Source organism: Scardinius erythrophthalmus (assembly GCF_964197995.2).
Source record: "Scardinius erythrophthalmus genome assembly, chromosome: 8".
NCBI classification, from domain to species: Eukaryota; Metazoa; Chordata; class Actinopteri; order Cypriniformes; family Leuciscidae; genus Scardinius; species Scardinius erythrophthalmus.
Genome location: NC_138228.1, coordinates 13,204,492 through 13,227,822, shown reverse-complemented (window position 1 = coordinate 13,227,822; position 23,331 = coordinate 13,204,492). Strand labels below are relative to the sequence as shown.

General features: G+C 37.5%; 1 protein-coding gene across 4 annotated transcripts in view; it reads left to right on the top strand.

Annotated features, from left to right (window-relative positions):
* Positions 1-22,312, top strand: part of LOC308695145 (solute carrier family 66 member 2) — a 63,815-nt gene extending 41,503 nt beyond the window's left edge. For all 4 annotated transcript variants that reach the window (XM_081373132.1, XM_081373133.1, XM_081373134.1 and 1 more), the window contains 2 exons: positions 3,866-4,082; positions 18,004-22,312. In XM_081373132.1, the coding sequence (XP_081229258.1) occupies positions 3,866-4,082; positions 18,004-18,178 (392 nt within the window). In that variant the 3' untranslated portion in view covers positions 18,179-22,312. The remainder of the gene's footprint in view (positions 1-3,865; positions 4,083-18,003) is intronic.
* Positions 22,313-23,331: the final 1,019 nt, after the last annotated feature.

Sequence of the window (23,331 nt, the reverse complement as noted above, 5' to 3'; positions counted from 1 at the left end):
TCCGGCCGGACAGCTTACATTGGTTAACTTCTCTGCGGGTGTACACCCAATAGAGTGAATGGATTTTTTTCATTCTTTTTTCTCTTCATATTGTTAGGATTGTACTGTAGAACCATAACCAGCATCTAAACGAGGTTATTAATAATGAACAATCTTTGAAATCGTAGACCATAGCTTTAACCTTAAAAAACTCACTTTAGCCCCCACATGCTTAATAATCTGTAAGGAAAACATATTGAATAGATGCTGATTTCCGCAGTTATACCTTCTTTTCTTTGTTTTCTAATTTCACAGAAAAAATTACACATAACTCTGTCAAAATACAGACAAGTTCCTTTTAAAAAACGTAAAATTGCTGTAAAACCAAAATACAAGCAATTACCTGTAAATTTAACAATGGACCTTTAAATTACAGCAAATGCCTTTTATTTTACAGATATTTGCTGTATAATGACAAAACGGTAAAATTCTGTAAAAAAATACAGTCAATTACCTGTAAAATTACACTTTTTTTTTTACAGTGTATTAGGAAGCTATGTCGCTTTGAGGTCCTCACGCCTTCTGTTTAACGCGGGTCTCACGATCACAAGCTCGTCAGTTTTGGTCATTAAACAGAGGTAATTGGCTATATATCTAAGATGGTCGTATTCACGCTTACACAATCAAAGATACTTTGGTATAGCCCCCGTGGTTTTGCATATACTTGAATTTAAAGTAACGTTTACTACAGGCAGAGAGGTATGGCCACTACTACAGATATAAGTAGACCAACATTACTTCTCTTATAATAGCTTTGGATTGGCCATGCCGTGGTTTCCCACGTACACTTATCTAAAGTAACATTAAATTAAATTGCGTCTCAAATGGTGATGCTAACTTCACAAGAGAGAGTTTAAATGTTAATTTCCTTTGTTTTCTCAGAGAGTTGCCCTCTCTTCCAGTTCTTCCAGTTTTTCCAGTCTTACATATTTATTGCTTTAGCATTCACTGTTTTGTGGTAGCACATAATCAAGCTTTCATAGCAAATCCAGAGATCTGTGCATCTGCAAATTAATATGCATGATCATGCATGCATGTAAAATGAATCTGTGTATAAATAAACACTCATGGAATTCTGCAAACTGGACTGCTTCTTCAAAATAGCCTTAGTGTGCAGTGTGCAGCTTATGGGTAGAGCCAGCAAAATTGGACATAGGGCCCTTGGTTAAACCTCTACATCCAGGCATGGACAGAATATAAGAAAGGCTTGATCAGGCTGTAGACCTGGGAACAAAGGTTTCTCCAAAGGTTCCTTGTTCCTTAATGTTGTTGCTGAGATTGAAGTTCCTCATAAAGCAGTAGGGACGGTAAGACCTCTTGTATCTCCAGATGTTGTGGCCTGAAAGCTTCACTGATGTGAGTTTTTTTTTTTTTTTTTTTTTTTTCAGAGAATAGAGCCACTGCAAATACAAAGGTTAAGCCAAACTTCCGACAATGATAGATGCTATAGTAATTGATATGTTTGATCTGTCGACATCTGAGAAGAAAAGGCTCTGCTCTTGTTTTTTGCACCTTTATATTCTGTTTTGAAGCGTGACCGTTCCGTTGAATGCCACCAGTGGATAACAAGACGTTCTGGAGCATGACAGGTTATAGCTTGCACATCAGCCAGGATGAAGTATGATGGCATTTATAAGCGGTTTCTAGGGTATTCTGGTTGTTTGCAGGTTGAGAGAGAAAAAAAAAGCAAGAATCTATGACATTCTGGTCCAAAATTATGGTTTGGATGACCTGTTCTGTGGTGTGTGTGTGTTTTTTGTCTTATTTTATTTATTTTTTTGTCTGTTATATTGATCTGTTAGTTATGTACATTTGAGCAAGATTGTGGGTTTGCTTTTTCTTATACTTTCCTTCCTAGCTTAGCACTTAACTTTTATGTGATTTCCGAGGCTTTCTAATTCCTGATCTTATCTGTACTCTCATTTCAAGCTGTGAGTTTTCTGATAATATGATGCATTAATTACGCAAACACATTGAGATGTCCTTTACAACACAATCATGCAAATATTTCCGAGCAGCGGATGGCTAGGCAGCCACACTACAGTACCGGTGCCTGTCAGGTAGATGCATACAAGTAATCAGAGCATAAAACCTACTAAATGACAGCGTGTGGTATGTGGGCTCTCTACCACTCAACATGACACTCCAGTCAGAGCTGTAACAAATAGGGCTATTATTTAGCTATCAATTCTCTGGAGCTGATGTCAGCTCATTTAAGGATCCTGTGCTATCAGTATGGGAGAGAGACAGGTAGTCATTGATCATGTCAGGGTGTCTTACATGGTGCGTGATCACTAATGTAGAGATGACCAATGTGACGAAGAAGCCTGTCTTCACTATCCTGTGTCTTTTTTTGTCTCCTCACTGGTATTTTAGAGACTGGACAGAACATTTTTTTCCATTTTGATAATAATTAGAGAAGATCACTACACTCTTAAAAGGACATCCATCCATCCATCCATCCATCCTTCGTTCGTTCAAATAGCAAATGCATTTGCACCCATTTGTGCGCCAATGGGCGTGCTGATCTGAAAACGAGGTGTGTTCAGGCGCATTATTGGTGCGTTGCTATTTTAAGGCAACTGAAATAGACTGCGCCATTTGACCAACAAAAACCTGGTCTAAAGTCAATGGCGCAATATTTTTCTTGTTATTTAAAGGGCTCATTAGTAATATGAGCCTATAGGCGGGTGCACAACGCATGTACACTCTGCTTAGGGCAGCAGCACACAAACATGTCAAATATTAAAAATAAAAGGATTACAATGTAAAAGAATATTATTGTGTACATAAGATATGGTGGAATCCGGTCTGCTTGCGCGCTTTAACACGAGCAGATCCGTTTCCTCTCTGGAGAAGCGTTCAGTCTTTCCGCTATGGCGCGAACGCAACTGGCTTTTAAAGGGAATGGGAGATGAGACTCTGATTGGTTTATTGCACATTACACCCAAAACACACACCCATGTTTCCCGACATTAAACTAGGAGTTCTGGGAGTCTCCAGCATATTGACGCCTGCAAATTATAAAACATATCCCCAAAATCGAGCGTGCGAGAGTTTCCACTTGATATTAAGATGGTGATGATCAGCCAAGACACATTACCATTTTCACCTGGTATTATCACACATTTCAAATATGTCTCATGTGACCACTTGCGTTCGGATGTCCTATTATATCATCTACATCACTTTCACTTTATATACTGTACATGGAGATGTTATATTGCAATGGCGATGCAACATTTTCAGTGGCCATCACTTCAATCTTCAGCGTTTCTTTCCAAAACAATAAAATAAAAAAAATGTACTGCCCCTAAACTTTTGTACAGGTATATACATCCATGTGCATACTGTATATAACAGTAGTATATATGTAATATATATGGCTTTCTTTGCCTTGGACTCAATTACATTCATGGTTTTGTGTCTTTATTTTATGTGAGTGCTTAATCTTCACTGCTGAATATTTGGCTGTGTTCCCCTGTAGAGCCTGGTCATTTATTTCATGGCTCTCAGGAAAATTGTAAATGAAATGTTGAGTTGTCGTAAATGGGTTTCTTTATATAATGCAGAATTGCAGAGAGAGGCATACAGGTTTCAAAGCTCATTTAACTTTTCATAGCGTGAGAGAGTTTGTGTGAGGTGTAGAGCATTGTGATATGCATACTAATGATAAAATGCTTCAAAGTTTCACTTTCCCTTTTTTCTTGGGTAGTGTTATAGAGAAGATGCTTGGAGAAATCTTTTTTTCTGTAAATGAAATACTTGGAGAATATTTTTAATGCATTTTTATGATTCTTTTTATCTTTCTTTGTCTCTCTTCCAGATTTGGACCTTCGGTATTTCTGGAGCTGGAGTTCTTTTGAGGACTATCTGGTGTTCTGCTTTGCCTTCATGTTGCTGTGTGCTTTCATAACATTCCTCTTTCTGGACTGGGTCCTATTTGTGGAGACCCTGGGCTCTTTGGCGGTGATGTTTGAAGCCATGTTGGGCGTGCCTCAGCTGCTGCAGAACTACAACAACCGCTCCACCAGAGGCATGAGGTAAACAAAAGCCAAACTATTATTGATCGTCCTTTAAGATGCTTTATTTGGGCCCTTTAATTGTTGTTTTTAAAATGTTGCATTAAGGGTGTGTTCTATAGGTCCTTTAAAAAGAAAAATCTGACCTGAGGCAAACCTGGTAAAATTATACCAGATTCCGACCCGACGGCAATTTTTTTCTAACCCGATTGGACCCGAAAGTTTGGCCTTAACTGCATTTAGATGGTTTTCTGCAAACGATCTAGCAACAGTACATTGTTTTTCCACTTGGGCAAGCACCTCCAAGTAGATAAAACATAATCATAAGCATTATGTTTCACCTCAAATGACAAGGAAATTTATATGTAGTTTAATATTAAGAAGCAAATCCCCAAACTCATTCTTGGGAATGGCTTGGGTATTTGGTTTATGGGAAGTGAGCGCCACTGCTGCATGGACCAGTATCCTGAAGGGTATGGTCATTTATACATGGAAGTGTGTATTGACAGAGAAGGGGTAAAATAACATTGTCATACTATTATTTGATATGCATTTCTTTTAAATAATAATATATTGTTAAACAACTGAAACTAATGGTGGAAAGTTGGCATATTTTAAAATAATTCAGATCTTCTTGGGTCCATTCGCTTTTTTTTTTAATTACCAGAGACCCGAGGCTACTAATATCAGTCCTGACTCGTATCCAAGGTAAAAGTTTTGGACCCAAACCTGCTCAGGTCTTGGGTCGGACCTCGGGTTTTCGGATCCAAGTCGACCCATGAAGACCTTTACACTTGTAGTTTGGTTCTCTTGGTTCTTTTGTTCTATCACTTCTTTTGTAATCAAACCAAACCTGCTAAATGTGATCACACCCTGTGGAAAATGCAAACCCAGAATGAATTGTAAGAAAAATGCATTTAAAGTAATATTGACGAAATATAAGGGATGCACAATATACCATTATCATATAATTTATCAGCAGGTATTGGTCGATATTTGATACTTAATTGTTCATGTAGGTGTAGATGATGACAATGGTGAATTTAATTTTTAAAAACACCAATCATTTATTAACAACTCTATCCTAAATAAATCTCAAAATGATACATGATACATTTTTCACACTGTACATTGTAATGTTGTGATGCTTAAATTCACTTGTACTATTTTAAACAATTGATTTTAGTTTTCATTGTTTTATTTTTGATTTAATTAGACAAAATAATATAGTTTTTTTTTATATTGCCACTTATCGGCTTATCTGTCTGATTTTTTTTTTATTGGTGAATCCCTAATAAATATATAGTTATATTTCATTCAGTACTGAAATTATTTCAAGCTACTGGAAATTGACTATTTACCCAGTATTGGTGAATATAATGAAATCCAATTTTCTGTGTGCATAGAACTTTTGCCCATGTAAAACAATCACTACAACACTACTGTCCATGTATGTTATGGTTCCATGTTATGTAGCATTTAAAATATTGTAGCATTCAAAACATGTTACAGTCTATGCTACACAAACTTTTTTTTTTTTTTTTTGGCAGTTTTTGCCCATTGGTTGCCATAATGTGTGTTAATGTCATCTGTGCCATGGCAGGTGGAAGGAGAGAAGGTTAAATTCACACACAGTAATTGTTTGCAGGATATGCCTCACTCGAGACATCCCTCATTAAAGGCACATAATGAAGATTATTAACATTAGACAGCTAATGAGCTTGTTAATTGATGTTACAGCCCACACTGCTCAAATCCGAAGACTCCTTGGTGAAACAAAGTTGACCTTACTGGTACTTTTTGAAAAAAGCTCAAAATGAGAGCAAGAGAATTTAGAGTAAAGCTAATATATTTAGCCTCCAGCTATAGTCAGCATAATATTCACAATATCAGCTCCACCTTAGCTGAAGCCAGCACTTTTTTCTCTCTCTTTCTTTTCTTTTTTCTTTTTTTTTAAATAAAGGGAAAAAGCCCTTCATCTCATGGTCTGTTCCACAGAACCTGATGTGACACACGCTCCAGGCTCCTCTTTATGAGCCAAATTAAACATTGTGAGCACAGTTTAGGCTGAGAGAGGGGAAATGGAGGCCAATGTAAATGGTGTTTCTCCGGAAATCCATCTTTTTGTGAACACAATGAATGTGTCACCACCGTCGCGTGTAGTGTGTAATGCCTTTGCCCTTGATGTGATTTCAGTGTCTGCAGGCGTTGAGGGCCCTCAACCGATCACTGCACTGACATCTGTGTTTTTTGTACAAATGCATGTGTGAATTTATTGTTGGTGAAGCCTTTGGAATCATGGTTCAGAGTTTATTTTTGAAGCTGTCCATCAACATACATTCGTGGAAGATAACTGTCACCAAGACAGTATGTAAGTGTTTGTGTTTGTATACAGTATATTGTGTATTTATATCAGTGTATAAATATGTAATGAACCTTTAAACCCGAGAAGGCTGCACCCAAACATTTTTGGATTTTATCTAAAATGATTAAATGTGCTACTACTAACAACAATACTAGTTCACCCTGCCAAACAAAAAAATTCTGTCAACATTTATTCATCCTGAAGTACAGGGTGGGCCATTTATATGGATACACCGTAATAACATGGGAATGGTTGGTGATATTAAAGTCCTGTTTGTGGCACATTAGTATATGTGAGGGGGCAAACTCCTCAAGATGGGTGGTGACCATGGTGGCCATTTAGAAGTCGGCCATCTTGGATACAACTTTTGTTTTTTCAATAGGAAGAGGGCCATGTGACACATCAAACTTATTGGTAATGTCACAAGGAAAACAATGGTGTGCTTGGTTTCAACGTAACTTTATTCGTTCATGAGTTATTTACAAGTTTCTGACCACTTATAAAAAGTGTTCAATGTGCTGCCCATTGTGTTGGATTGTCAATGCAACCCTGTTCTCCCACTCTTCACACACTGAATGGCCCCCAAGGTCTCCCGATCTGACCCCCTTAGACTTTTATCTTTGGGGTCATCTGAAGGCAATTGTCTATGGTGTGAAGATACGAGATGTGCAGCACCTGAAACTACGGATACTGGATGCCTGTGCTGGCATTTCTCCTGCGGTGTTGCTATCAGTGTGTGAAGAGTGGGAGAACAGGGTTGCATTGACAATCCAACACAATGGGCAGCACATTGAACACATTTTATAAGTGGTCAGAAACTTGTAAATAACTCATACGTTGAAACCAAGCACACCATTGTTTTTCTTGTGACATTACCAATAAGTTTGATGTGTCACATGGCCCTCTTCCTATTGAAAAAACAAAAGTTGTATCCAAGATGGCCGACTTCTAAATGGCCACCATGGTCACCACCCATCTTGAGGAGTTTGCCCCCTCACATATAGACGAATCCGACGAGCGTTCTGTGTAGGCTGCCATCTTGTGGCGACGCCATTACTGAGCTGTTACTAGTATGTAAACAAACCTCCGTGATAACGCAAACGCACCCTCGATGACAGCTGCAGGCAGTATGACTTGTTAGGTTGATGATGTTAGACAGTGGCCTCCAGTCACAGATGAAGGTACAAACGATCTTACAGATTATTTATGAAAATAGCTTGGCAATAACTATGCTAGCTAGGCAAGCTAACGAGGAAACTATTAAAAGATCTGTCCATTTGGCAACAATAAATAAATTAATGATATCAAATAAACGAATTCATGTTTTTATTTTGTGACCATTATTTATCTCATTTTCACATTTCAAAAGGAAAGGGTAAGGTACAGCTAACTGCTAGCGTTGTTGGTTCTCAGAGTGAGAGTCACAGTCAAGCAAATACAGTAACGTTAATGCTACTAAGTTACTGCCCCAACGCGCCCCTTCGGTTGTTTTAAAGGTATTCAAGAGTATTTTCTCCTTCGCCTGGCATCCGATGATCAACAAAATGCCAACTACAGGTCACTGATAGAGGGTCAAAAAATTATCTGAGCTCCGTATGGGTTGGTCAAATAATGCACACTCTACCAGATGATAAATACATAGTTCTTAAAGGACCTGTCCGATCTTCACAGACCATTAACAACACTTATACTGTTCAAATAACTCTGCAGAGGAAGAATAGTAAAGTTGTAGATGTAACGTTAGTGACAGTCGTAAATTGCGGGCTGTTTATTCCAGTGGACGCAACCAAACCAATAGGAGGCAATGGCGCAACGCTACCCAGCAACAGCTCAGTAATGGCGCCCGCTTACTTCCGGTAGTTTCGCCGGATTTGTCTATACTAATGTGCCACAAACAGGACTTTAATATCACCAACCATTCCCATGTTATTACGGTGTATCCATATAAATGGCCCACCCTGTACATATGTGTCATGTCAGATTTAACATAATTGGTTCTCGCATTTGTGATCTCTTTACAGGAAACATTTATATCCATCAGGAGGTGCATCAATTTGTGGTCAAGCTCTTGTATTGACAATGCAAGTGTCAAGCACTCTGTAAAGTGTACTCTAGCACATCCCAAAGACTTTCAATGAATTTAAGGTCTGGACTCAGTGGTGCCAATTCATGTGTGAAAATTATTCTTCATGCTCCCTCCCAACACTTCTTTCATAATTTGAGCCTGATGAATCTTGGCATTGTTGTCCTGGAATATGGCCATGATGTGTCTTCTTACATGGTTGTTTACGAAATTAAAAGATACACACTCCATCAATTAGGGTTAGACGAACTGTTGCCAAACATATAACCTGCTAGACACATAATAATCACTGCAATAATGATCCAGTCATCGACTCTTAAACATTTGCCTATTTAGATCCAAACAGCAAAGAAAAAAAAAAAAAAAAAAAAAAAAAAAATTGTCCGGGCACTGTATATTAGTTTACTATCATGCAATATGGTAAAAGTGTTTTAAGGTCATGACATAGGATAATACAAGTACCACTCAAAAATTTGTCCTTTTTGTCCCTGAAATACATGTGAAAAGGAATGAAAATAGTTGGTGTTTAACTGCCACTAGTGTTCATTTTAGCTTAAAAGTGTGTGAATTGTATGTATAAGTTTTGGGAGTTTGTTTTCAATGAGCCTAGGTTGTAAAATGCTGTCTGTGGGCAGCATACAACTCTAGGTTGTGGAACAGAGCTTGTGTTTGTGTTGCCTTGCCCTTGTAGAGAGAGTTTTATGAGGTACAGTATTGTGACAGTCTCCACATCAGTAGCCTACCTTCACCAATGACACGTGAAGTACTGTCTTTAACAAGACCAACCACCCATACCCCCCTACAGTCCTTAATATGGGCCCAACGCTGTGCCCTTGAGCCAGACATTTATTGAACCTGAAGGATTTAAATAGCCCATCTCCCCTTGCTATTTTTTGAAAGCGCCCATCTCTCTTGTTGACCTTTTTTCTTCTTGTTTGAATCCTGTGTCCACTTCTGCTGTTGTTTAAATTCATGTGTTCATTTCTGGTGGAAACACAGATGTAAGTAGCAGCGTGTGTGTCAGCCTGTGACTGACATTAATGGACCAGGTACCCAGCGGCTGTCAGGGTTCTGCCCTGGCAGTCTTGTCTGTGTTGTGTTTGAGCACATGGCTCTGTCTTGGTCTGTGTTTGCCATGTGCTCCTCATGTCCCGCCTCCTTGTTTCCTGTTACTACGCCCCCTTGTTTTGCCCTCGTTTCACTAATTGTGCTCACCTGATCCTCATGTGCTCTGGTCCCTTTATATTGTGCCTCTTTCCCTCATGTGTTTGCTGGTTTGTTTTGTGTATGTACTTGGTGTTTTCTAGTTTGTGTTCTGGAAATTACGTTAGCGCTTAATCTAGTTGTTGTTTTTTTTGGTTAACACCTTTCCCGGTATCAGAGTATCCTTGTTGCTGTTTTGTTTTTCTCCGTCTCTGTTTTGCTTAGCTTTTGCTCTCGTTCTTTATAATCTAGTTTGAGTTCTCTTTTGTTTTAGAATTTTAATTTTAGTTATTTTCTTCAGTTCTTATTTCCCTGTCTAGTGAAAGACTTGCTTTTCTCTTGCAATTCCAGTTTTGCTTTTGTTATTTATTTCTCTACTTTAGTTTCTCTAGTCATTATCTTATCAGGTTTATTTTGGTTCTCTTAAAGCTACACTGTGTAACTTTTTAAGTTGATTCTTAGCAAAAAACACTCATGTGCTCATTCATGTGTAATTACTTCCACCAACTAATAAAGTATTCTCGTAAGCGTAAAATCTGCCATTTATAATACATACGAGCGAGTCGCTCGAATGGCGGCGGCCATGTTGCGCCTCCATCTTGAAAATACATTTGCCAAAGAGGGACATACCTGGAAATTTGGCTTTCGCGTTTTACACTCAGTGACACCGTGACGAATGCGAGGGGGAAATTACTCGCGACTGCCGGCAGATTTGAAAGATTGCTGAAGATGGGGGATCACGCCTATTTTCGAGGACATGTAGCAGAGTCGCCAAGGAAGCGAAAGAGAATTAAAACGTCAACGTGAAAGGCAAATCAGTAAGACCAAAGTCAATATTGGAGTAACTTTTCCCAGATGGAAAGAGCTCATGAGGAGCAAAGATTTTAAAACGGACGCCAAAGTTGCCTGCTTTCTTCTCGACAGGTAATTCAGCCTATTTGTGTAAATTCAAAGTTTTATATTGCTTGTCTAACCATAGCATGGTTGTGCATGACGCCAGAATGACCTGTAGTATAACTGGCGTTACTTTTCCTCGCGTCAATGGTGAAAAAGTATTGTTTACCTTGTAACATAAATCTGTGCTGCAACGGATCACAGGTGATGAATAGTTTAAGAGGCGCAATTTTTGCGAAGTCGAACTGGAAGCCATGTTAATCTTGGAATAATACGGCCACCGTAGGAGTTAAAACGCCCTCGGAATTGAAAGGAACAGAAACTAATATTCACTGGGTAGTCATATACAATTTCTCCGCTAGATGGGGGAAAATATCACACAGTGTAGCTTTAACTGTTACTATATCTTGTCTCTCTTGTTTTGAGTTGTCTTGTGTGTTCCTGCCCTGTATCCTGAGTCCCCTGGCCACTGACTGGTGCAGCTATCTAGCTCCTGTTTCAAGCCTCTGGGTCTGTGAGCCTCTACTTGGCGGCAAGACTGGTGCAACATCTGAGATCTACATCGAGCTATGAGTTCGTTGTGTTTCTGTCTGGTCTTTGCTTTGGAGCTGCCTCTTTTGCACTCAAGTCATCACCATCTTACTGACGGTCTCAGTGGTCATCCATCCCGCTCGAACTGTGGTTCACGCTTCACTCTCCCTGCTCTCTTCAGTCTTGTTAATAAAACCCTTGTCTGCTCATTTGCATCTGGATCCTATCTCTTGCCAAATTGTGACAGCGGCACACTGACTCCTCTCTCCCATGAGTCTTTGCCCCATTTTACAATTTCTAAAAGGCCCTCAGAAATCTTGACAGTGGCTTTTTTTGAGTTCACATTTGTATTTTTACTGAAATTGATTACTAATCTCTTTCATTTTAGATTTTGGACCCTGAGGGAACTGTTTATGTGAGCAAAAAGAGCTCATCCTATTTTATCTGACGTAATCCTTCACACTATCATGTGTGTTTGACAACCATATTCTGTGTGTTTGACATCCATATTCAGTGTGAATTGTATTATGAATATATCTTTAGCTTTGCGGTGGACTGGTTGATAATGGTTTTAATTATTGAGATAATGACCCAGCGGACATTGACTCTCACCTTGTGGATCCTCTTTTCTCTTACAGACTAACACTCATTATCCTTGTTTTAAAACATCTCGTCTGATGCAAGTAAAGACCTCAGATACTGGTTGTAAAGGGATGTGAACGATAACTATAAAGTTTTAATAATCATTCTAATTTTAAGAGAAAGGGGAAGTGCACAACTATAACAAATATAGAGGAATGATATCATTGGAATCGTTTTCAGAACAATTGTTTCATGCTGATGTACGATAAAAACATTGATAGCCAATCGGAATCCATACAACTTTACAATGAAATCAAACACAGTTCTATTTTTTATTGTTTTTTTTTTATGGAATTTTGCAGTGTTTATTATAAATTATTTATCCGTGCACATCATTCTTTAAATGCATGTGCCCTCGTAATCTTTAATCAAAATTGTATTCTCTCCCTCTTGCAACTATACATCTCTTCTCATCTTTTCTCTGATGGCGTGTTTATGGGGCAAGCTATCACTCACACGAGATCACAGCAATAGCAAACAACAATGATCCACAATCCAGTCAATAAAGTCCCGCCCTACATTTTTTCTTGTTTGAGAAGCCGTTTCAATCGCATATCATAATAGGGATGAAAAGACAATCAAAACTTTCATTCCATGCCGACTTTAAAGAGCCTGAGCATTTAAAGTAGTAGATGACATTATCATCTTTCATATGGACGCTAACATAGTTATCTTTATTGTTTGGAGTTTCATTTTATAAGTCCTAACTATACTCAGATCACAAACAAGAATCACACTGCTGCCACTGTCTTTCACCTGCTGTCCCAGTTCAGACGCCTCCACACAAGCTCTAAAACATTTTTTAAAAAGTTAACCAAAAAAGTTTGAGCCACTCAGCTCTAATGTCGGCTGAAACCAGTTTCTGGGGTTTGGGCTCCATGCTAAGTCGAGAGCGTAGTTAGCATCAGGACCCTGCTGTGTTGATGAAGCCAAGTGCACTGTAATCTGTCTCCCTAACAAGCAGGGACACGCAGCCAGATTCTCCCATGAGACCGAGCTTCGCCATGGGCCTCGCTGCTCACACAGAGTCCTGATCGGCCCTGATTACCCCTGGGAGTTTCACGCTTATAGGAAACGTTTCCCGTGTTTATAAAAATAAGGAAGCAGTGGATTTAACTTAGTTGTACTGGGTATCTGGGGAACGGAAAGTGTCCTCGCTAGCATAGATTCTGTTTTGTTGTGGCTACTGTTATGACAACTGGTGGGAGCTATTTGTCTTTCTGTGGTCTGTTTGTGCATGTGATCTATATGCTTCAAATGGTGCTCAGCAAAACACCCAGGTGGCAAAAATTCATTTATCAAAGGTAGTGAAGCAACATCCATGAAAATGGACACAAGCAGTGTGGAAGAAATGCTTTATTAACCTTAAACAAGTCAACAATACTGAGGGAACCTGTTTCTTTTTCTTATTTGCCAACAAGAACATGACCTATACTGTTGTTTGAATGGAGAGTACTGCTACAAAGTATACATTTGTATATATATTGTATACTTACTGTTGTTAAAAAATATGTGAAACAGTTTGCATTATGTAAGGAATAAGTGACGACGGGCCATTGAATTGTCAGAAAAATATTGCATACCTGAGGTGGTAATGCAGCCACGAAGCAGAGTGTGCATTATTTTTCTAATAATTTATTGAATAATTAATTTATTGGACTTTTAATCCTTTTTGGTGCAAAAAGTGTTTTTGGCAATCCGATAAAATTAGTCAAGATGGAGATGTTATAAAATCATTGTATACTGGTTGTTCTGGTAATGCGTATAACACTGTATAATAATGCTTTTTTTCTTGTACATATTTGAATTTAATTTAATTACCCATATTGGCGTATTTTTCTTTACCCATATTTTCAATTGTTTTAAGCATTTAATGTATAATCTCCAAAAAAAATATTATTATCTTACACAGTTTCGCTTTGCAAGTATATTTAGGATTGTTTTAGAATTTATTTTGATCATTTCACTGCAAAACTGAATTAATTAAATTATTATTATTATTTTTTTGCAGTGTACGCTATAGTTCAAAAGTGTGAACTATACACACTTTTTTTAGTCAGTAAGATTTTTTCATGTTTTTCAAAGACGTCTCTTATGTTCACCAAGGCTGCATTTATTTGATTAAAAATACAGTAAACCCCATAATTGTGAAATAGTAGGCCTATTACAATTTAAATAGCTATTTTATAAATTTTAAAATGTCATTTATTTCTGTGATGGCAAAGCTGGATTTTCAGTATCATTAATTCAATCTTCAGTGTCACATGATCCTTCAGAAATCATTCTGATGTTGATTTGCTGCTCGAGAAACATTTCTTCTTATTATTTTGCTGCTCAATATTTTTTTGGAAACTGTTGAAAAAATCAGGATTCTTTGATGAATAGGAAGCTGAAAAGAGCAGCAATTATTTGAAAAGAAATTTACCAAATTTATGAATGTCTTTATTGTCACTTTTGATCAATTTAACGCATCCTTGCAAAATAAACAAACAAAAACATCGTATTGACCCCAAGCTATCCCTTTAAATATGCCCTTTAATGATGTCAAAATGTATCTTAATGAATCTTAAATAAATCGTGATTGACTTTCTGAAACCTGAAAGTGATGTTTCACCTCAGCACATATTAACAAGGTATGTTTTGACACACTTCGATCTTTGAGTTGCCATCGCTTAGAGGCACGCAAACATACAGACCTCTGTCAGTAGAGTTGTTGCCCTCACAGTTGTTGGCTGTCATGTCTGGGTTAATTAGAGAAGAAAAAGCCAGTGGAGTGAATCCCCACCCGACCCAAGATGAGCGGAGGTACGCCGGCTTCCAGCACAGTCCCCATTGATCAGACTGAGCCGTGTGATTGAATTAGATGAGCCGCTAGCAGCCACGGCTTGCCAGGACCAGTACCGCAACAGAATTATTCACATTCCCTCCTGGGCAAAGCACAGCGGAGTAAGGGAGGAGACGAAAAAGCAAAATTAAAGAGAGCAGAGTGCAGGCATTCTGGAGGGAAAGGCAAACAAGGAAAAAAGAGCAAACCGTCAGTTTTTCCAGTTGACATGTATCTTTGTATGACATTAGCATTGCTCTTAATGGGTTTGTGTATACAGAAATAGAAATATATCACAGGGGACATTATAATGTCCAACTGAATTGATTTAAAGGCTGCTGGAACACTCCATTTCCATTTTGTTTGTAAGAGAGTGATCTGTGTGAGCTTGTTTGTTAGCCATATGGTAGAGAAACATAATTCAATTCTAGGGTTTTAATGTCTCCCATCACTTTATCTTTCTCTTGGAGGTTTTTCTGTCTTTTTTCCTTTTGTGTGGTGGAGACTGGTCTCTTTTAGAAAATGTGCCTACTCTCCTGTGTTTGAGCCGGATGGATCGATCTACATACATATTTCATTTTCTTTCTTCTTTTTTTCTCTCTCTCACCAGCCTTTTGAATTCACTGGCCAAAGTTTTGACGAGCCCACTTTCGCTTTCTCTGACGGATTCTCAAGGTTTTGTTTTTCGCCTTGTCTTTTTCTTTCCATAGGTGAAGAGCAGGACTAGTTTAATCAGCTCTCTTCACTCCATTTGTGAACATTTGTACTGAGTGAGGGTTTTTACGTGGGAGCTTTGGTGCCCTTCTCTCTTTCAGAGGCTTCTCGCTGGTCACGGTTTATCCCTCCATCGATGTAAACTCAGTAGAGAGAAACCGGAGAGACTGCAGAGGGAAGAGGAAGGATCTATCTGTCTATCGTCTGTCTAACATTCTGTCTGCCATTCTATCTATTCATCTATCTGTCTGTCTATATCTATGTCGTTCATTCTATGTATCATTCTATCATTTTGTCTCTATTGCTGCTGTTCTGTCTTTCTATTGTTCTATGTATCTTTCCATCATTCTGGTGTTCTAGCTATTGTTCTGTCTTTCTATTGTTATATCTATATTGAATTTTTCTGTCTATTTTACAGTGTCCTTGTTACATGTTACATGTAGTTACTATAGTAATAACTATGAATTATGCATAATTACATGCAACCAACCCTTAACCAACAACCCAAATTGTACTGTATTGTATCCTAACCCTAACCCTATTGTATTGTTCTATCACTCGATCTGTCTATCATTCTATATATACTGTAGTTCTGTCATATAGTTCTATCTTTTGTTCTAAATATTGTTCTATAATTGTCATTCAGCATGTCTGTCATTCCATGTATCATTTCTATAGTTGTATCATTCTGTTTCTATATCATTCTGTCTTTCTTTCCATTGTTCTACATATCATTCTGTCCATCTGTTGTTCTAGCTAAAAAAAATGATATCATTCTATCTCATTTTATTCTATCATCCTATTCTTTCTGTTGTTTTATCTAACATTCTTTCCCTTTCCCTGTCTGTCTGATCTTCTTTAATTCTATCTGTCAATCTATGAATTTAACATTGTCTACTATTTGGATCTTTCTTTCATTCCTTCCTTTCTGCGTAGGGATGAGAGTGTCAGGTTGAAGAGGATCAATTGAAGGCTTGTCAGGGTTGAGTGCAGGGCTGTTCAGTGTGGACGGGAGTGCTGTAACCGTGGCCTCAGTTCTCCTAATCAATGCAATAATCACTTCTACCTCTCTCACAGGCCCTGAAGCGCTGCTCGCTGTTTGCAGAGCATTTCTTTCATCTGCTGTCAATCCGCAAAGTGCTCGGAGGGGAAGGAGAGCGGGGGGGGGGGGGAGATAGCGGTTTGTTTTTGTGAACGAGAAAGAGCATGTTTGTCTTAGAATGAATGTTGGGAACAATGAGTTTCTATTGTTTTTCTATAAGTTTTTATTGTGTGGCACCACTGTCATCAGTGCTCTTGTACAGACGACCCAACCTTACTTAATTACCTCATTAATGTTTCATCCCCATTAATGATGTTTGAGAATGGTCTCTGGAGTAAACTAATGTAGAAGACAAATGAAGGAGGAGAAAAGAGTATTAGACCTGGAAAGTCCTTGAAAGGTCCTTGAATTTAAAGTTAACCAAGGTGTGGGAACCCTGTTTTAATGTAAAGTATTAGTATAACTTTCAGGATACATAGCCTTTTCCAGTTCATCATCATTTTCACAACCACATCACATAGTACTTTTTAGTTCGCACCAACTATGAGTTGAAATAAACTATGAAATAAAATTTAAGGAAGTGTCTATAAAAGGTCGTTTTAGCATTGGATTTCACACTACTTAACTGATTAGCAGATGTTCCTTCATCCTCATTCACAATCTTCCTGTGATACCAAAACAATGCTCAAAAAAAATAAGGAAGAACATAGTCATAGTTAATATCATGTCTAGATGAGTGGGTTTGTATCAAGTAGACAAGTTGGAAGAATGTTCCATTTCATTAGTTGTCTGCTTCTGCTGCCTCACATTGTGTAAAAGACACATTTCTATTGTGGGGATGACCGACAGGAGCACAAGAAGTTCAAATTCTCATCCCTCTCCATCTGTGACAGTTGATGTATAGTCTATGCTCATCTTTAGACCACTTTTCTCTCTTTAAGCTTGAATGAAAAGAATGAACTCATTCAGCATAAATACCGCTGAGAACGCAGCATCCCTCTTTGCCCGAGAACACTTTAGCTGATTCCTGGAAGTTTTCAAAGATGAACTTTTCTCTGCTTTTCAAAAAGAAAGGAGGATTGACATTTACAAAATATTACAAAATTATACATAATAATCCCCCAAGCTTCCTGCAGGTGGTTCGGCCCTTCTCTGACTAATAAAGAGCAGGTTATGTCCCAGGATGCACTGTCCCCTCCTGTCGCTTAACCTCGCACAGTCAAATTGACATTTGTAGAATGTAAATTCTTCAGCATAAATTGCACAAATGGATCTATTTTTAGATTTTATGAGCTGTTATGTACCAGAAGTTATACCATTGGACAATTTCATATTTTATATGAAATAATTGCTTCCTCAGATTCTTTAGTGTGGTCCCATTGGACTCAATTGCACAAGACTTCAGAGACTTGCAAATGTGTGAGATATACAGATGTACGACTTTATCAAGTGGGAGGACAGGATATTGTACGATGCATTAGTTTGATGTATTGGTGACGCCTTTAAAAGGTTTCGAATGAGGTTAATTTATCAGAACTTTATAGCTGAGTGGGAATCTTTCCAGCTGCTGAGACTTTTTATATTTCTGAATGCTTCAGTAAAATGTTCTCTTTCTTTGTCTCTCTCTCTCTCTCTCTTTTTCAGCATAAAGATGGTGCTCCTGTGGACCGCTGGTGACATCTTTAAGACCACGTATTTTGTGATCAATGAAAGCCCCACTCAGTTCTTGGTATGTGGTGCGGTACAGATCTTAATTGACATTGCCATTCTGCTCCAGGTGGGCTACTACGGCCAGGACACGAGAATCAAACTGGGCTGAACTCACTACAATAACGATGGTCATCAACACTCCTAAACAAGGGCATACTACATGCTGCATACCTACAAAACTACACGCTCTTACTTTTTTCAGTATTTCTTTTGTACAAATACACAGTGGGGTTCAAAAGTCTGAGACTAAAAGGAAGATGTTTCTATTTTTCTTTTCTTTTCTTTAATATAACTTACTAAATTAATAATGATATTAAATCATATATTTATCTATCATTTTAATTACTTATTAAAAATGCTTTATTATAGCATGACAATTAAAGTAAAAAGTTCAGTTTAAAAATGTTAATGATTTATTAGGGGAAATAAGTCTGACATTTTGTCATAAATTGGTGGCCTAGAAATAGAGCAACATTTTTAATTGTTTTGTATTAGTTTTGTCATCATGTATTTTTAATTGTATTCAAAATCCTATATATTAGCTTTAAATTTGATTTTGGATCCCAGATTTTCATTTTGGCCTCAGTCTTTTAAACCCCACTACATATTTATATTTATATTTATTATATTTTTCATATATATAGTTCAGGTTTCTTTCTCTCTCTTTTCAAGTTATTTCACGTCTTACCAAACAACAAGTCTGTTCAAAGAAGAGTGAACAGGCCTTAAATGAACTTCTGTTAAAAAACAAACATTTAACTAATCAAGTCTACAACCTGACAAATGAATCTTTCAACCTTTCACTTTGTTATTTTTATAGTATTTGTCTTTTTGCTAGCTTTTGTGAGAGCCAATATGCTCTTAGTGCAATGAAATTGCTTGGAAATGCATGTGCCAAATGCATCTGCTAGAAACTGCTAGCTCATTTGTCAACCATTTGTAGTCCTTTTTCATTTTAGAGCACTTAAATGATTGTTACTTGCATAGTTGCACACAAAAATCCATTTTTTAAGCAACAGATTAATGTTAGACATTTAAACCTGACCCTTTGAGTCAAAACCAGTTGCTGATGAATGATTTTATTACTAAACTTTAATTACCTAACTGTATCAGTGGAACAGCATGAGGGTATACCATAAATATATAATGGACAACTGATTTATCACGTATGATTGCATTGCAAACAAGAAAAACAGATGGATTTGTTCTGTTTAATTATCACAGATCGATAGCCCCTTTTCAGCAAAGTCATTTTCTAAAGGATCATTTTACTATTGCTGCCAGCATTTTGCAAATGCAGTATTGTTTTTACCCAAAGTTTTTGACTCAGAAAGTAGAATGGTAATGCGTAATGGTCCAGAGGAAAACCAGTTGCAGTTCATCCTAACCACACAAAAAGCCAATGATGGACAATTTTTGAGCCATCTTGGGTTGATAGTCTGCTATGTCCTGTAAAGATGGCAATGATTAATTCTCCACATGACCACAACCAGTCATATACTGTATCGTCCATGTTTATCCTGCACATCACGCCAAGATGAAGAGCAGTCTGCCCGCAAATAATTGACATTTGGACTGTTTTTATATGGGAGTTGATGGGACTGGTGAAAAAAAAATGCACTCACCTCAATTCTGCTGCTGCAGTTGATCAGCTATGAGGAGTCTTCATCATAAAAGAGTTCCACTCTATTAAGTTACCGTTCACATCAGCACTGAGTTATGTATTTATCACTGCAAGGAAAAGGTCACTATAACTTTAAATCCCACTATAGCGCCAGGCTACTCAGGGAGGACTACAGATGTGGCCTTAAAAAAGCACTTTCCAATTCCATCTCAGTTTTGGCTCTCTTTCTACCTCCCGGCCCATATTTCACTGTAGGGATTTTGACAGTGCGATAGACTGATTAAGCCTGGTGGCTCCTTTGGCATTAGTCAAAGTTTAGCCATTGGTTATTACAGATGGTCACAAAGCCACTGCCTCTCAGCTGTTTCCTCCCTACATGGGGAGGTTTTTTGGCTTTAGTTCTCATTGTGGTGAGACTTTGTTTGCGGTAAATCTTTGTTCTGTTGTGCTGTTAATCACCGCGTCAACATATCTGACCCCAGCTAAGGTCAAAGCCATTGACACATTCATTCACAGGAAAATACAGATAGATTGTATTATTGCAATTCTGTGCAATATTATTAGTGTTTAGATTGTACTTTTGTGGCCTCTTGGATAATGTACACTACCATTCAAAAGTTTTTTTTTTTTTATTAAGGATGCCTATACATTAAAATTGATCAGGTAAAGTAAAGAAAGTAAAGTTACTTTCTTTTGAAGTTTATGTTAATCAAAGAATCTTGAAAAAAAAAGTATTGTGGAAATAAATTTTTCCACAAAAATAGTAAGCAGCTGATAATAAATAAGATGATAATAAGAAATGTTTCTTGAGAAGCAAATCAGCGTAAAAAAATTCTGAGGGAAATGTCTCTTGAAAATTCAGCTTTGTCATTGCACGAATAAATTGCATTTTAATATGTATTAAAGTCCCCCTGTAGTCAATAATTGTATGCCTTAAAACTCATCTTTGATAACCAAAATGACATATTTAAGCGTTTTTACCTTGAAAAGAATTTTCTTCATGCCTTAAAATAACTTGAATGTAACTCTACACCCTTGCCTTATTTAGTATATGTGGTTCTATTTATATGCAAATTAGCCCTGCCTCCACTCACTCACACCAGTTCAGAGATCCACTTGTTGACAGTTTCAAGGTAGTTTGTGACGTCAGAAACACCAGCGATTTCAAACCGCGATTTTGAGACTGTCTTTGGTTCACTGTTGTTTTAAAGAGAAAATACTCAGCAATGGTGTTGACTTATGAATTTGCACATGGATTATCTTAAAGCATATTAAAAACACCACAGGGGGACTTTAAAATAAAAACCAGTTATTTTAAAATGTAATATTATTTCACAATACCGACCCCCAAACTTTTGAACAGTAGTGTACACGATTTTTGTCCAATCAAACTGTCCCATCTCACACTAATACACTCCTCATGACAAAAGTTTAATTGATCAGAGGTTGTGAGATTTTGTCTCAATTCTCAATTTTGAGATTTGACTTTGGTATCCTGGACGTTTTACTTTAGTTTGAGATATCTTATGACACTCTAGTGTGAGGTTGATCTTTTTCTCAGAAGAAACATCTGAGAAGATGTAGTCTTCATTTGCTTTCCATGTCTTCTTATTGCTGTCTAGGAGAAATTACTGAGATATGAGAGATTTTCTTTGCTCTTTCTTTCTTTTGGGCCAACTCGTTTAACCATTCTGAACCTCTAAAAATCTTGCTGTAAAATGGTTGTTACATCCAAAGACATTCTTGTTATGTTCAATAATCACACATATGTTTCTATTGTGTCTTATTTTTTCCAATTTTCATTGTTTTGTTAGTTGCACATGACTGGTACAGTAAATAGCTTTGCCAAGCTTTGTAATTCTCTCATCATCAGTGAGGAAATCACACTGATGAGCAAGATAACGGTCTATTATGTGTTTAATGTTGTGTGATAATGACCATTTAATGTTGCCTTAATGGTCTGAACATTTTTGGCATTCGTGTCAAAAAGTTGCCTTAAAAAATGACATGACAAGAAAATATTTTACCTGTCATTATGAATACAGGTTAATGGACATAATTATTATTTTTTCAGGATACTAAACATATGCACCCTTGATTATGGCATTTTGTATGTATGAAAAAATGGAGTTTGGACTGAGTCCAGGGTGGGTTTTTTATTGGGAGTTCCAGTTCAAAATTTTGAGAATTTTCATCTTTTATCCACATAATAGCCTCCAAATGCTATGGAAAAAAAATACACAAATAGTGGGGTTTTTTTCTGCATTTATAGCTTAAAAATAAAAATAAAATATGTTCCCAATGGGTCTTGGCCATTTTCACCACTATCATTTCCTTGGACCTGCAAATGCTATCCTGTTGCATCTCGATGAACCCACAATGTCAGCATGTTATGTAACAATTGCTTGTTGAATGAATTTTTTTTTTTTTTTTTTTTTTTTGTATTTGCAAAGCTTATTTGTATTATTTGTATTTTTATTTTATTTGTATTTGCAAAGCTGCAGCAACATACTTGATTTAATAGCATCTGATGCATGATTGCACATTTTAAATTACATGTAAATTGCTTGTGTGACCAGTGTAGTGGGGTGTAAAATTAAAAAAACCAGTTCCATCCTTTTCTGATTCTGTACTAAGTGTGTGTGACAGGAGACAGTGAATGACCATTATGAATAATACAGACAGCATCACTGATCAGAAAGTTTTCAGCTCTACCGCACCGCAATGACCCACAGTCCTGAACTTGACAGTACTGCACCCTACATGGCTTTACATTCCTTTGGTGTAAGCAGTGAAAGAGACTCTGCATGAAATATTCATGTTTGTGGGGAAGACTGGATTATAGATGAGTCTAAGCCTTCAGGATACCTGTATTACCTCATACCTCCATTAATCGAAGTTCCATACATTAATGATATGGTACAGGATGTCACATTGATGACTGCGGGAATTGGGTGTTCTTGCAGGGATTGGGACATTCAGGTGGGCGGAGAAGAAGCCTGGTGCAGGGATAGGGAAATGACGGATTGAGTTACTACATTTCCTCGTTTTTATCTCCTTCTGTAGACACAGTCCATTACAACAATGAAAGCAGACGTTTCAAGTTTCAAATGCTCCAGTAACACAAAGACAAGCAAGGGGGTTAGGCCTACTGCAATTTAAAAATTTGGGGTTGGTATGATTTATTGATCAAAAATATTTTTAACATCAATGTTGAAAACAGTTTTACTTTCAGTTTTAATCAATTAAATGTGTCATTGCTGAATACAAGTAATACAAAATAAAATATTATTGACCCCAAAGTTTAGAACGATAGTATGTTGTGGCTGGCCAATGTTGGAGAAAGAAGCCCAGGAGCAAAGAAGTAGGTCCCTGCTGGGAAAAATCATCAATTATGAGTACTTCCACCTGTTCACCCTTCAAACAAATGGGTTGGTTGAGAGGTTTAATCAGACCTTAAAGCAAATGTTAAGGAAACTGATTGAGGTGAATGGGAAAAACTGGGATCAGTTGCTGCCCTATATTCTATTCTCCATTAAGGAAGTATCACAGAGCTCCAAGGAATTCTCACCATTCAAACTTTTCTATGGACAAAGGCCCAGAGGGTTGACGGATATTGCCAAAGAGGTCTGGGAGAA